This window comes from Coregonus lavaretus (genome assembly GCF_964263955.1).
Source record: "Coregonus lavaretus genome assembly, contig: HAP1_SCAFFOLD_1781, whole genome shotgun sequence".
Lineage (NCBI taxonomy): Eukaryota > Metazoa > Chordata > Actinopteri > Salmoniformes > Salmonidae > Coregonus > Coregonus lavaretus.
In genome coordinates, this window is record NW_028160505.1 from 82,407 (window position 1) to 96,764 (window position 14,358).

General features: G+C 40.8%; 1 protein-coding gene across 1 annotated transcript; it reads left to right on the forward strand.

Annotated features, from left to right (window-relative positions):
- Positions 1-570: 570 nt before the first annotated feature.
- On the forward strand, positions 571-14,136 carry LOC311121725 (NLR family CARD domain-containing protein 3-like; the record flags this gene model as incomplete). The annotated part of the gene is made up of 8 exons (XM_084196181.1): positions 571-632; positions 2,804-3,124; positions 6,821-6,937; positions 9,540-9,656; positions 9,854-9,906; positions 10,752-12,507; positions 12,744-12,917; positions 13,982-14,136. Coding segments are annotated over exons 2-8 (2,677 nt in total), but the record flags the coding sequence as incomplete, so codon positions are not given.
- Between the last annotated feature and the right edge of the window lie 222 nt (positions 14,137-14,358).

Sequence of the window (14,358 nt, forward strand, 5' to 3'; positions counted from 1 at the left end):
GGTAAAAGCAGAAAAGCATATAACTGTAGCTATGTGGTCTTTACTTGATGTGGTGTGCAGCATAGAGTGTATAGTCCTTTAGTCTCTATGGGCCAGATGACCAGTTGGTGAGGGCTACAGCATGGGGAAAGAAACTGTTCAGATGGGGGTCTATAACATCCAATCACATAGGTTTACAGCAGCTGACAGATGCAAAATCATCACTACTAACTCAAACATCCTTGGTTTAAATAAAGACAATTTCTGTAAAGATAAAAAAGTATATAACTTATAAATCATGAGCCTCATCTTGAGGAGTCACCTGTGACAGTATTCATAAAGAGTTGGAGTATTGATCTGGGATCAGTTGTTCCTTTTAGATCATAATGAAACAGATTAAATGGACAGGGGGGACCTGATCCTAGATCAGCACTCCTCCTCTGGGAAACTGCCTTTATGAAACCGAACACATAGTCGTAGTCTAGTTACAGCAGGTGTTTACTGCCATCTAGTGGAAGATACCAATAAAACACTTTATTATCAGGATGGGGAGACGGTTGAGCTGAAACAGAAAGTAAAGTTGTTCTTTTGTACAGTATCCATTTTAAGACGACTGAGCAGAAAACACGATATGGAGAGAACAACAAAATAAAGTGAGTATTTCTAAGTATTTCTGAATAATAATCTATTCTAAAGGACAGAGTAAGAGAATGAATACCTGGAATGAGATATTACTAGTTAGTAGAACTGCTGCTCGAGTTTAGTTGCTGACAGACAGCAGTTTTCAAAGTGTTATCACATGTTATCAGTCAAACGTCTGGTAAAGTTGGTGGAGGAGCTTTTAAATGATAGGGTTTTATGTTTATCTCAGGGTTTCTCAATCCTTTTGTTCTTGCCCAGCATTTACACACCTGATTCAACTAATCATAAAATATTTGAAGACAGTTTAATATTTGAGGCATACAAATGAACATTCTCAAATTAAAACCTTTTGGATTTGTAGGCCTGTTTACAATTATTATAGGCCTACAGTAAATCACATTTTGGAGGGAAAAAAGCACAGCTAAACCTGGTTTCAAGCAAATTACATGTTTATCAAAAATAATGTAAGAGAAATGTCTTGAAGAAGGACTATAATAAAAAAAAAAACTGAAGCAAGATGCGGTACAATGTGATGAGTTACTGCTGTGGCATGCAACTGACTGTTAGCCCCAGCCTCTGGTTACTGTTGTAAAGGGGAGACACCTTGAAGCGTTCCCTGAAGTCTAAACGCCTCTGGGTTTAGAACTAGTTTTGCATGGCCCGGTGCTACGGGTGAGTGGACATTTAATATAAGGACCAATGGAATGGTCTAAAACGTGCTAAATCTGCCCACCCGGGGAGCCGGCCAATGGAAAACTAATTGACCCAGTCACCGTTATAACTTTATTTCCTTATTTGAAATTGAAAGTGACTTTGTAGCCTACGCAGTTACAAAATGTCTGTTCAAACTGGGGCGCATATGGAACATTAGAACAGTGGTGGAAAAAGTAAAGATACCTTAATAGAAAATGACTCAAGTAAAAGTGAAAGGCACCCAGTAAAATACTACTTGAGTAAAAGTCTAAAAGTATTTGGTTCTAAATATACTTAAGTATCAAAAGTAAATGTAATTGCTAAAATATACTTAAGTATTGTCGTATCGGGTGAATGGTGGCAATTATTGCTGTCAACAAAGAGTCCGCTCAAGCTGCACCGTGTTAGAGGCTTTTATTAAAATCACGAGGTTACAGCATAAGTTACAGACCCGCGGTGCCTGGAGAACGGCGTCCCAGATTGCAATGGCCGTTCTGCCTTCTCCTTCGGTTTTCCCCCTACTTATAAACAATGCAAAAAGATGCTCCCTCTTCTGGCCAATCACCAGTCTCCCCTGTCTACAACACACTTCCTGTCTGTTGTATGTGACGTTACACTAAAACATTCCCTCTTGATACTAAAATCAACATTCTTTCAGTTCCACTTAAAAAACATTTAACAAAAGCATAATCCCAATACACGACAGTATCAAAAGTAAAAATAAAGTAGGAATAATTAAAATTAAAATTCCTTATATTTTATCCCAAGGGGGGCCAGTATGAAAAATAAACTAACTGTAAGTCTCTCTGGATAAGAGCGTCTGCTAAATGACTAAAATGTAAATGTAAAATGTTAAGCAAACTAAATTTTAAACTATATCAAAATTATATTTCAATAGATAAAATACATTACATAAAGCATTAAAATATATGCCATTACATAAATCAACAAACATGCAGCTCTAGCAGGGCAGGAATTTGACGAACTGACTTGTTGGAAAGGTGGCATCCTATGACGGTGCCACGTTGAAAGTCACATATGAATTGTTTTTCAAAACATAGTGAACCTGGAGGCAAAAAGCGAACCCCACATTCTATCTAAATGTTGTTTATTAGCACTCAAATCTATACATGGCATTTTCGGCACAATTTGGTCAAAGCCCCAAAGCGTTCAGAAAGCCTCTGTTTCCCACCACTAGTGGACACCCCCATGAGTGTCTTTCAGAACCCCTCCTAAAACCACCTGTTTCATTTTGGTTGTTGTTAGTGACTCTTTGTTAGTTCCTTCTTCTGTTTAAAAGACAATGTTGTATTTATTGTTGAGGAATGTAACAATGTTCATGTGATTAAATTAAATCACCCGACTGTTTGGATATGTCTGTTAGTAAATGTTTTATTTCTAAGAGATCATGAGTAAAAGAGAACAATTGACATTCTAGAATGAGTTGTCACTGTGTTCACCACAACCAACATGCTTTATCTCTGTTTAGGGGTCAGTGCTCTAAAATGAGTCTCTCTGGGGAGAGAGAGGAGGGGGGCCCTGCCTCTAAAATGAGTCTCTCTGGGGAGAGAGAGGGGGGCCCTGCCTCTAAAAGGAGTCTCTCTGGGGAGAGAGAGGAGGGGGTCCCTGCCTCTAAAATGAGTCTCTCTGGGGAGAGAGAGGAGGGGGGCCCTGCCTCTAAAAGGAGTCTCTCTGGGAAGAGAGAGGAGGGGGGCCCTGCCTCTAAAAGGAGTCTCTCTGGGGAGAGAGAGGAGGGGGGCCCTGCCTCTAAAATGCGTCTCTCTGGGGAACATGACACCAAAGCTAAGAGGTGAGATGACAATTTTATGAAGAATTTATTACGTTTATTTCTAAAATAAATAGCTATCTTAAGATGAATGCACTTACTGTAAATCGCTCTGGATTAGAGTATCTGCTAAATCAGGAGTTCTCAATCCGGGGTCAGCGGAGGTACTGCAGGGGTTCTGCAGCACCCTGACTGTACTCGTTGCAATGGAAGACATTTGATAGAATTTTCACAACACGACCACTTTGCCTACTCTTCATTATTGCCTAATAAATGGAATGCATATTTCTTTAACCAATTCTGATGGTTGTTACAAGCGGAATTTTGACTATATTACCGTTATACCAACACACTCTTCACACCCATTTAACAACTCTAAATAGCTTTGACATCGTAGGCATCAAGTCCCTTGCCAATAATGTTGCCTACTACGTTGCATACAATGTTCATTTTCATCGAACTCATATTTCGCCCTAGATGCCTTCAATTGCCCAATTTATAGCCATGGCCAATTTAGGATGATTTTTTAACAACGTGATGTTGCGCTCCAAAGGGATAACTTGAAAAAACATGATGTAGGTAATTAAATAATCAAAAGAAAAACGTGTTTATTATACACTTAGAAAAGAAGGTTCCTTATAGAACCAAAAATGCTTCTATCACTTCCTTAATATATGGAACCACTAAAAGTTATATACATTTTTGGGTTCAGTGAAGAACAACCTCTAGAGTTCTGATCAACAAAAGTAGAATGTTTTGAGGATGTGAACCCAGCAGCCTTCCAGTGGTCAGATCAAGCCCGCCCATTTTTTCCAGCGCCCGGCCCGGGATTCGAACCAGCCACCTTTCTGCCATAGGTCCAACTCCTGCCACTGCTCCAACTCCTTAGCCGCTGGGCGAAAACCTGAGTTAATCTTCAGAAATAAGCATGAGTAAATCTATGCACACATACATAGTATCACTTATACATAATTATTATACATAAATCATTGCCAAAAGCACAAGACATATCTATATTATTTATGGATTGATCATATAGAAATTACATGTGGCGCAGGAACCACTGACTCACTGCATTATTCTATAGTATTATCAAGACACCTGCTGTTAACTCTTAACTGGTTAGGACAGCTCATGAGGTGTCCTAAATATCTGCCGACTAGGTGGGACTACATTTACATTTTAGTCATTTAGCAGACGCTCTTATCCAGAGCGACTTACAGTTAGCACATACATTATTTTATCGAACCCACAACCCTGGCGTTACAAACGCCATGCTCTACCAACTGAGCTACATACCCTGCCGGCCATTCCCTCCCCTACCCTGGACGACGCTGGGCCAATTGTGCGCCGCCCCATGGGTCTCCCGGTCGCGGCCGGCTACGACAGAGCCTGGATTCGAACCAGGATCTCTAGTGGCACAGCTAGCACTGCGATGCAGTGCCTTAGACCACTGCGCCACTCGGGAGTATATAGAGGCTTCATGCATAGCTTTAATTTATACCCATAAGAGTAGAAGTCTTTATTCTGAGCACTTATACGACCAATTTTCTACTCTGAGACAGTTTGTGGATATGGGCCCAGATCTCAAAATATTGTTATAAAAAAAACGTAGAATGTTTCTTTTACATAATTAAAAAAATGCAAGCCACTGTAAAGACTGGGTTTAGTTTATTATGTGGCTCTGCTCATGTCCACGTTCTGGAACTGTCCGCGTCCACGTACGGTTTGGCGCCAAGCATATTGTCCAGTTAGGAGCAGAGTGGTCTGAGGTGATGTTGGGGAACAACGACGGAGTTCGATACAGTGTTGAGACACCGACGTTTATTGTTCAAATTTCAGGGACAGTATGAGTGTAGCCAGATCCTTTTCACTCGCTATTCTTGTTTCATTTTGTGGTTCACCAGATTCGTCATCATCCTCGAGACAAGGGACAGACAAATGACCTGCTAGCTAGCCAAGCTAGTCGGTACAGCTAGCTAAGCTAGCTACTCTACCAGCAGCATCCTAGTTATCCTAGCTACCACTACATCATCACCGGCTGCCTGCATTTCTTGTGGACCGATGGAGCTCCCTGGTTGTTTCTTCCACCTGTTAAATACCGTGGAGGGCTTCTCCCTCTCTCGTTGACGGATGCTGGCCTACGCTCCCTCTGTCCGGTTCTCCTCTCTTCACTAGATGGACGGTAACTTTAGTGTTTAACCCCTCTGTGTCCAAGGACTGAACTTTTGAATATTATTTTAGGGGCGCCTCAATTTTTTACAACGTTTTTTTTCTGATAAAAGTAGTTAATTGCATCTGCCATGGAGCCTTGTTTCATAATATTACCTTATGTCCCTGGTTATGAAGTAATCGCGAAAAAACAGGCCTTATGTTTGGTCATTTTTCACCCTACCAGCTCCTATTAGTTCTATTGAGCTCCGTGTCACCGACTCGCCTTCAGAACGTTCTATTCCCAGCCCATTGTTCTGCGTCACAATGCCAGCTTCACTATTGTTATCAATGAGACCTGCCTGCGTTAACCCTGTAGGTTTACCTCAGGTAACTTATTATTAACAAGGTTACAGCTACTTGGTGAGCGCTAACCCTGTAGGTTTACCTCAGGTAACTTATTATTAACAAGGTTAATGCTACTTGGTGAGCGTTAACCCTGTAGGTTTACCTCAGGTAACTTATTATTAACAAGGTTACAGCTACTTGGTGAGCGTTAACCCTGTAGGTTTACCTCAGGTAACTTATTATTAACAAGGTTACAGCTACTTGGTGAGCATTAACCCTGTAGGTTTACCTCAGGTAACTTATTATTAACAAGGTTACGGCTACTTGGTGAGCGTTAACCCTGTAGGTTTACCTCAGGTAACTTATTATTAACAAGGTTACAGCTACTTGGTGAGCGTTAACCCTGTAGGTTTACCTCAGGTAACTTATTATTAACAAGGTTACAGCTACTTGGTGAGCGTTAACCCTGTAGGTTTACCTCAGGTAACTTATTATTAACAAGGTTACAGCTACTTGGTGAGCGTTAACCCTTTAGGTTTACCTCAGGTAACTTATTATTAACAAGGTTACGGCTACTTGGTGAGCGTTAACCCTGTAGGTTTACCTCAGGTAACTTATTATTACCAAGGTTACGGCTACTTGGTGAGCGTTAACCCTGTAGGTTTACCTCAGGTAACTTATAATTAACAAGGGTACGGCTACTTGGTGAGCACGCACACTGTTCACCTGAGTAGATGTTGTGGTCACCTATAGTGAGGTGAGACACAGTTTTAGAGGCGATGGCTGGCGGATAGCCATTAAACATTAAACATTTTCTGGTCATGGTTAACCATATTTGTTTTAAGAAAAAAGTGTACAATCTAAATAAAACGCATGTCCCTGTCCTCTTTTTCAAGATGTGGGCGATTTAAACAGCCAGAATACATTTTTAAATTAAGAAATAACCTTTTCTTTGAGGACTTGTTGTTTCTAAAAGGCTGCTGTGTAATTTGATAATTTGATATGCATCGAAGTCTTCGTTCGTAGGCATCAAATTGAGCGAATGCTGCGCAGGTTCACTGAGTTACAAACCAAATGGGTATAATGGGGTGATTGTTGTTGCCTCCCCTGTACATTTCTGAAAATGGATATATAGCGTTTTAGAATGAAACTCTTCTTATGTTTCCCCATCTGAGCTCAGAGTAGATGAGAGACGTAATGTTTGCCTCTGTTGTGTTGAAGTCCAATCAAGCAGGAGAGACCAGCCTCCCCTGTACCCAGCTGTGTGTCCATGAAGAGTGACAAGTCTATGGAAGCTCCTATGAAGTTTAGAGAGGGAGACTTTTCTAGTGAACAAAGGTAAGAAGAACCCATGGTTCATGGTCAGTGAGTTAAACAACACTGTCTCTAGTCATTTCTCCTCTCCCATTTTCCCATTTATTTTTGTTGTTTTCATAATCCATAGGCTAAACCTTTTTTCCATTTTCATAGTCCTGAAACAATATTAAACAAACACAACATTCCCTGTGTGTGTGTGTGTGTGTGTTTGTGTCTGTGTGTGTCTGTCAGTGAGTGTGTGTGTGTGTGTAGGTGAGTGTGTGCACTCCCTGGATGAGGAGATCTCTATCCTGATTGCCTAGTCATTTTACCCCTACGTACATGTACATATTTCCTAAATTACCTCAACTACCTTATTGTTATTTTATTATGTTACTATTTCCTTTTTTATTTAGATAATTTTTGTGACTTTTTAACTCTGCATTGTTGGGAAAGGGCTCGTAAGTAAACATTTCACGGTAAAGTGTACCACTGTTGTATTCGGCGCATGTGTCACGGTTTCGGCCGAGGCTGCTCCTTCTCCTTGTTCGGGCGGACTTCGGCGGTCGTCGTCTCCGGAGTACTAGCTGCCACCGTTCTATGTTTCATGTTCGTTTGGTTTTGTCTCTTTGTAACACCTGTCCCTTGTTTGTGTTTGATTGTGTTCCCTATTTAGTTTCGTTTGTTTGGGTCAGGTGTTATGCGTGATTGTTAATTGTCAGCCAGCCTCCGAGGAGTTTGTATCTCTCGTTGTTGTAATTTTCGAGAGATCGCACTGCGTGCGCTTTTCTTGTTTTTCCCGCACTGTGTTTGTGCATAATTGTTCGCGCCGCCCGGTTGGGTTGGCGACTCATTTTTCCTGTGTTGGACCTTACTAAAGTCTGTTGAAGTCATCCTTGTTCCTGCGCTTGATTCCTTTCACTCATCCACACACAGCACTCTGACAGCATGTGAGAACTACAATTTGATTTCATTTGAAGCTCATGCGCAGAAATACGTCATTGGGTCTAATGGTCGTCTTGTGCCGAACTGCACATGTGCAGGCTGTCAAATCAAAGGCACTTTTTCGATATAAAGTTGTTTATGACTAACATGAAAATGTGTCCGTTTGTTAAACTACTTAAGACAGAATATTTTCAAAATTAACAACTAAGGAAGTCATTTCTACCTCTCATTGACTTCTTAAACCCCAAACCCTGGACTGGTCTGCTTCATATGCATTCCCAGAATAATTTTTTTACATCAGCAGTTGTCACAAAGTGCTTATATAGAAACCCAGTCTAAAACCCCAAAGAGCAAGCAATGCAGATGTAGAAGCACGGTGGCTAGGAAAAACTCCCTAGAAAGGCAGGAACCTAGGAAGAAACCTAGAGAGGAACCATGCTCTGAGGGGAGGCCAGTCCTCTTCTGGCTGTGCTGAGGGGAGATTATAACAGTACATGGCCATTAAGGCCAGATCGTTCTTCAAGATTTTCAAATGTTCATAGATGACCAGCAAGGTCAAATAATAATCACTGTGGTTAAAGACGGTGCAACACGTCAGCACCTCAGGAGTAAATGTCAGTTGGCTGTTCATAGCCAAGCATTCAGAGGTCGAGACAGCAGGTGTGGTAGAGAGAGAGAGAGAGGGTCGAAACAGCAGGTTCGGTACAAGGTTGCACGTCCGTTGAACAGGTCAGAGTTCCATATCCGCAGGCAGACCAGCAGAAACTGGATCAGTCACGTCCGGTGGAGCATGTATCGACACTGATAGGATCGAAAGAAGGTGAGCGCAGCTCTCGGATCAGTTTTTTCCATTCAAATCTTTCCATAACATTATAATTATTTCACAATACTGACCACAGATCAGCTTCTAGAAAGATATTACTACCTACGGCTGCAAATATTGAGGTAGTTTATTCTAATGCTTACACAATAAAAATGCACTAAATCACAGATTTGGCACATCATTGGTCACATGTTAGGCTACACATCATGATATATATTGTTACAAATTACAGACCGTAGTCTACAAGTAGCAAAATAGAACTAAATATATTGAACATTGAATATATTTCAATATGATTGAAATAGGCCTATAGCCTACTGTTTATATTTTAATGCAGTCATCTCGGTTTTCATTTGAAGCATCATTTGTGTACTTCCGTTGTTTGAATCAATTGCAAAGACATTGGCAACTTTGTATTTGTATTCAACTTTCTTCTGAATTTATCGGTGGTCAAAAAGAGACGGATAAACCATGTGATTCTATGTTTAGCGGAGATCTTCTGTGTATAAAGTCACACGGAGGGCAAAAAAGCATCTAACGACGCACTTGGCTGTTCTACAAATCTAGCAGTACTACTTATTTCTCTGAGAGTGAGGCAGATATATAGCATTTTGCAAAAAAAACATTTGTCTCTCTGAAATGAAGCCATTAAGTGATTGATTTTAATCAAACACATGCCTGTCATTGAACAACACCATGCCATGATTAGATAGTGAAAAAACACACCAATCTCTTTCATAATTTCTTTAAACAATAAAAGCTAATTTACCAACATTTCTGAAAATGGATATATAGCATTTTAGAATGAAACTCTTGTTTCCCCATCTGAGCTCAGAGTAGATGAGAGATGTAATATTTGTCTCTGTTGTGTTGAAGTCCAATCAAGCAGGAGAGACCAGCCTCCCCTGTACCCAGCTGTGTGTCCATGAAGAGTGACTGGTCTATGCATCCACCTATATCCTTTAGAGAGGGAGACTTTTCTAGTGAACAAAGGTAAGAAGAACTCATGGGTAATGGTCAGTGTGTGTGTGTGTGTGTGTGTGTGTGTGTGTGTGTGTGTGTGTGTGTGTGTGTGTGTGTGTGTGTGTGTGTGTGTGTGTGTGTGTGTGTGTGTGTGTGTGTGTGTGTGTGTGTGTGTGTGTGTGTGCACTCCCTGGATGAGGAGATGTAATCTCATGTTTTGTCCACAGAAACCAACAGGAGAGATCAGAGTCAGAGATTCTCAGTGGTCAGTCTTCCCAGAGTCATCAAACAGACCTGGCCTCCATATTCAGTGTATGTGGTCCTGTTATGTACATTTGTTTTTGTTTACCTAGAGGTAAAGTTGATCTGTCAATCATTCATTAATGTGTTAATGAGAAAGCATTTAGTCTCTTGCTTAACTTATTTACTTGATTTATTTCAGTTGCTTGAAGAGAATATTATAACATTTGTGAAGAACGAGCTGAAGATGTTCAAGAGGATTCTTAGTCCAGAACTCCCAGAAGGCTTTGAGAGTCAGAAGCAGGATAAGGAAGTGGTGGATGCTGAAGATGAGAAGCAGGAGAGCAGTGCCAGAGAGGGGGCTCTGAAGATCACACTGCACGTCCTGAGGAAAATGAACCAGAAGGAGCTTGCTGACACACTGGAGAAAAGTAAGAGCTGTCTGCCTCATGTTGAATGCTGTTTTAGAACATTTAAAAGCTGTAGCTAAAGTAGCTGTGTAACTCAATGATATTGTAGCAGCCTTAACGCAACACCTAGTGACCTCATCAAGTAGCAGCAGGGAGGTGTTGTGTTGATTAATTTAGAGAGAGAGAGAGAGAGAGAGCGAGAGAGAGAGAGAGAGAGAGAGAGAGAGAGAGAGAGAGAGAGAGAGAGAGAGATAGAGAGAGAGAGAGAGAGAGAGAGATACCATCATTAATACAAATAATAATGATATAAATCAGTCACACCAGTGTGTAATGCATTATGAAAACATTTACACATTTATACAAACAGTTAAGAGAATACATTATTACAATTTAAACTTTATAACACAGTCTTACAATACTGTAGGCATTAAATCAGACGTAATATTAATGTCCTCTGTGTTATTTCTTCATTCAGATGAGCTTGCTGTGATTTGCCAACGTGAACTCAAATCTAATCTAAAGAAGAAGTTTCAATGTGTATTTGAGGGGATCGCTAAACAAGGAAATCCAACACTTCTCAATAAGATCTACACAGAGCTCTACATCACAGAGGGTGGAACAGGAGAGGTCAATAATGAACATGAGCTGAGACAGATTGAGACAACAACCAGGAAACAAGCAAGACCAGAGACTGCAATCAAATGTAACGACATCTTCAAACCCTTAACTGGACAAGACAAACTTATCAGAACTGTGCTGACAAAGGGAGTCGCTGGCATTGGAAAAACAGTCTCTGTGCAGAAGTTCATTCTGAACTGGGCTGAAGGAAAAGCAAATCAGGATGTCCAATTTGTATTTTCATTCCCTTTTCGGGAGCTGAATTTGATGAACGGGGATAATTACACTTTGATTAAACTTCTCAATCACTTCTCAATGGAAACCAAAGTATCAAGAATCTCCAACTACGACAAGTACAAAGTTCTGTTCATCTTTGATGGTCTGGATGAGTGCCGACTGCCCCTAGACTTCCAGAAGAACAAGATCTGTTGTGACGTCACAAAGTCAAGCTCAGTGGATGTTCTGCTGACAAATCTCATTAAGGGAAATCTGCTTCCCTCTGCTCTCCTCTGGATAACTACCCGACCTGCAGCAGCTAATAAGATCCCTTCAGTGTGTGTTGACCAGGTGACAGAGGTACGAGGGTTCAATGACCCACAGAAGGAGGAGTTCTTCAGGAAGAGATTCAATGATGAGGACCTGGCCAGCAGAATCATCTCACACATAAAGACATCAAGGAGCCTCCACATCATGTGCCACATTCCAGTCTTCTGTTGGATTTCTGCAATAGTCCTTGAACACAGCTTGAAACATAAGAGAGAAGAGATGCCAAAGACTCTGACTGAGATGTACTCACACCTTGTGGAGTTTCATACCAAACAGAAGAATGAAAAGTATCTTGGGAAAGAAGAGACAGGTCCACACTGGAATAAAGAGAGCATTCTGTCACTGGGAAAACTGGCTTTTCAACAGCTTGTGAATGGCAATCTGATTTTCTATGAAGAAGACCTGAAAGAGGCTGGCATTGATGTCAATGAAGCCTCAGTGTACTCAGGATTGTGCACACAGCTCTTTAAAGAGGAATGTGGGCTGTACCAGGAAAAGGTGTACTGCTTCGTGCATCTGAGCATTCAGGAGTTTCTGGCTGCTGTATTTGTGTTCCTCTCATTCATCAACAACAATGAGAATCTAATGGCCGAACCTCAAGTTACTAAAGTTACTGTCTACAAGAGTGCTGTGGATAAAGCCTTACAAAGTAAGACGGGACACCTGGACCTGTTCCTCCGCTTCCTTCTGGGCCTCTCACTGGAGTCCAATCAGAAGCACTTTCGAGGTCTACTGACAAAGAGAAGAAGAAGCTCACAGAGCCATGAAGAAACAGTCAAGTACATCAAGGAGAAGATCAGGGAGAATCCCTCTCCAGAGAGGTGCATCAATCTGTTCCACTGTCTGAATGAACTGAATGACCATTCTCTAGTGGAGGAGATCCAAAGCTACCTGAGATCAGGAAGGCTCTCAAAAGAAGAACTGTCACCTGCACAGTGGTCAGCTCTGGTCTTTGTGTTGCTGACTTCAGAAAAGGAGCTGGATGTGTTTGACCTGAAGAAATACTCCAGATCAGAGGAAGGTCTTCTGAGGCTGCTGCCAGTGGTCAAAGCCTCCAGAGCTGCTCTGTGAGTACATAAAATGACATTTAAGTACTAATCATCAGGAATAAATATTCAATTTAGAGAAACATATATATTATAATATATTGAATCACTGCATTGATGTTCACATTAGTATAACAATATGACCATACAATTCTAGGAGACAGAAGATGAATCTATATGTTGTTTGAGAGACTAAACCAAATGCTGCTCTGTTAAATTAACAGTGTGTTTGTGAAATCATGATGATCTCTTTGCAGGCTGTCAGGCTGTTGTGTCACAGAGGAAGGCTGTGCTTCTCTGGTCTCAGCTCTGAAGTCAAACCCCTCGCACCTGAGAGAGCTGGACCTGAGTAACAATGACCTGAAGGATTCAGGAGTGAAGCTGCTCTCTGCTGGACTGGGGAAACCCCACTGTAAACTGGAGACTCTGAGGTCAGTATTCCTGTAGTTGGTCAACAAGTGATAACTGTTCACCAGATCCACATGTGTTTACCAGGCACACATAGTCCACACCATATGTGTTTGGACAGTGAAGCTTACAGTTTTACATTTGGAGCTATGCTCCAGCATTTTGGATTTGAGATATAATGTTTCATATTAGGCAACAGTACAGAATGTCACCTTTTATTTGATGTTAATGGTGAGAGGTTAGCATGTTTTGTTGTAGCCTCTGTAACTTTCTCATTCATTATTATTCATGATTATTCTTAATCATGGCATCATCAGGATTAATTTAGTAGTGTTTAGAAACATGTTATCTACTCTCTTAGACAGAAGATTAATCCAGTCATCATCCACCATTCAGTTACTATTGGGCAAAACATAACCCAAAACACAACAAAAACAAACTGCAAATGCAACCAACGAGTTTACAACCAAATACTCAACTTTTGACTACGTTGATACACTATAAGTCAAATGGTCAGAATACGTTTGACTTCGTCAAATGGGGGGACTAGATACATAAAGTGCTTTCATTTCTAAATGTTGAAACAGATACAGTGGGGAAAAAAAGTATTTAGTCAGCCACCAATTGTGCAAGTTCTCCCCCTTAAAAAGATGAGAGAGGCCTGTAATTTTCATGACAGTATTTAATGTCACCTTTTATTTGATGTTAATGGTGAGAGGTTAGCATGTTTTGTTGTAGCCTCTGTAACTTTCTCACTCATTATTATTCATGATTCATTCATGATCTTTCTCAATCATGGCATCATCAGGATTCATTCAGTAGTGTTTAGAAACATGTTATCTTCTCACAGAAAGACAATTACTCAACACCAAAGAATAGCAGTGTGGTTTTAATATGATTATATTTGTCTCTCTACAAGCAATACTTTGATAATTTGTCATTTTTAATAACGATACATCCATTTATGAATAGATATGGCAGGTTTCAGGACACTGATATATCTGAAAATGTTTTAAATAATATACTGCCGCTATTTTCGCCACCAAAGAATAGCAGTGTGGCTTTAATATGATTTGACTCTTTGCAGGCTGTCAGGCTGTCTAGTCACAGAGGAAGGCTGTGCTTCTCTGGTCTCAGATCTGAAGTCAAACCCCTCACACCTGAGAGAGCTGGATCTGAGTAACAATGACATGAAGGATTCAGGAGTGAAGCTGCTCTCTGCTGTCCTGGGGAATCCCCACTGTAAACTGGAGACTCTGAGGTCAGTATTCCTGTAGTTGGTCAACAAGTGATAACTGTTCACCAGATCCACATGTGTTTACCAGGCACACATAGTCCACACCATATGTGTTTGGACAGTGAAGTTTACAGTTTTAAATTTGGTGCTATGCTCCAGCATTTTGGAATTGAGATAGAATGTTTCATATTAGGTGACAGTATATAATGTCACCTTTTATTTGAGGT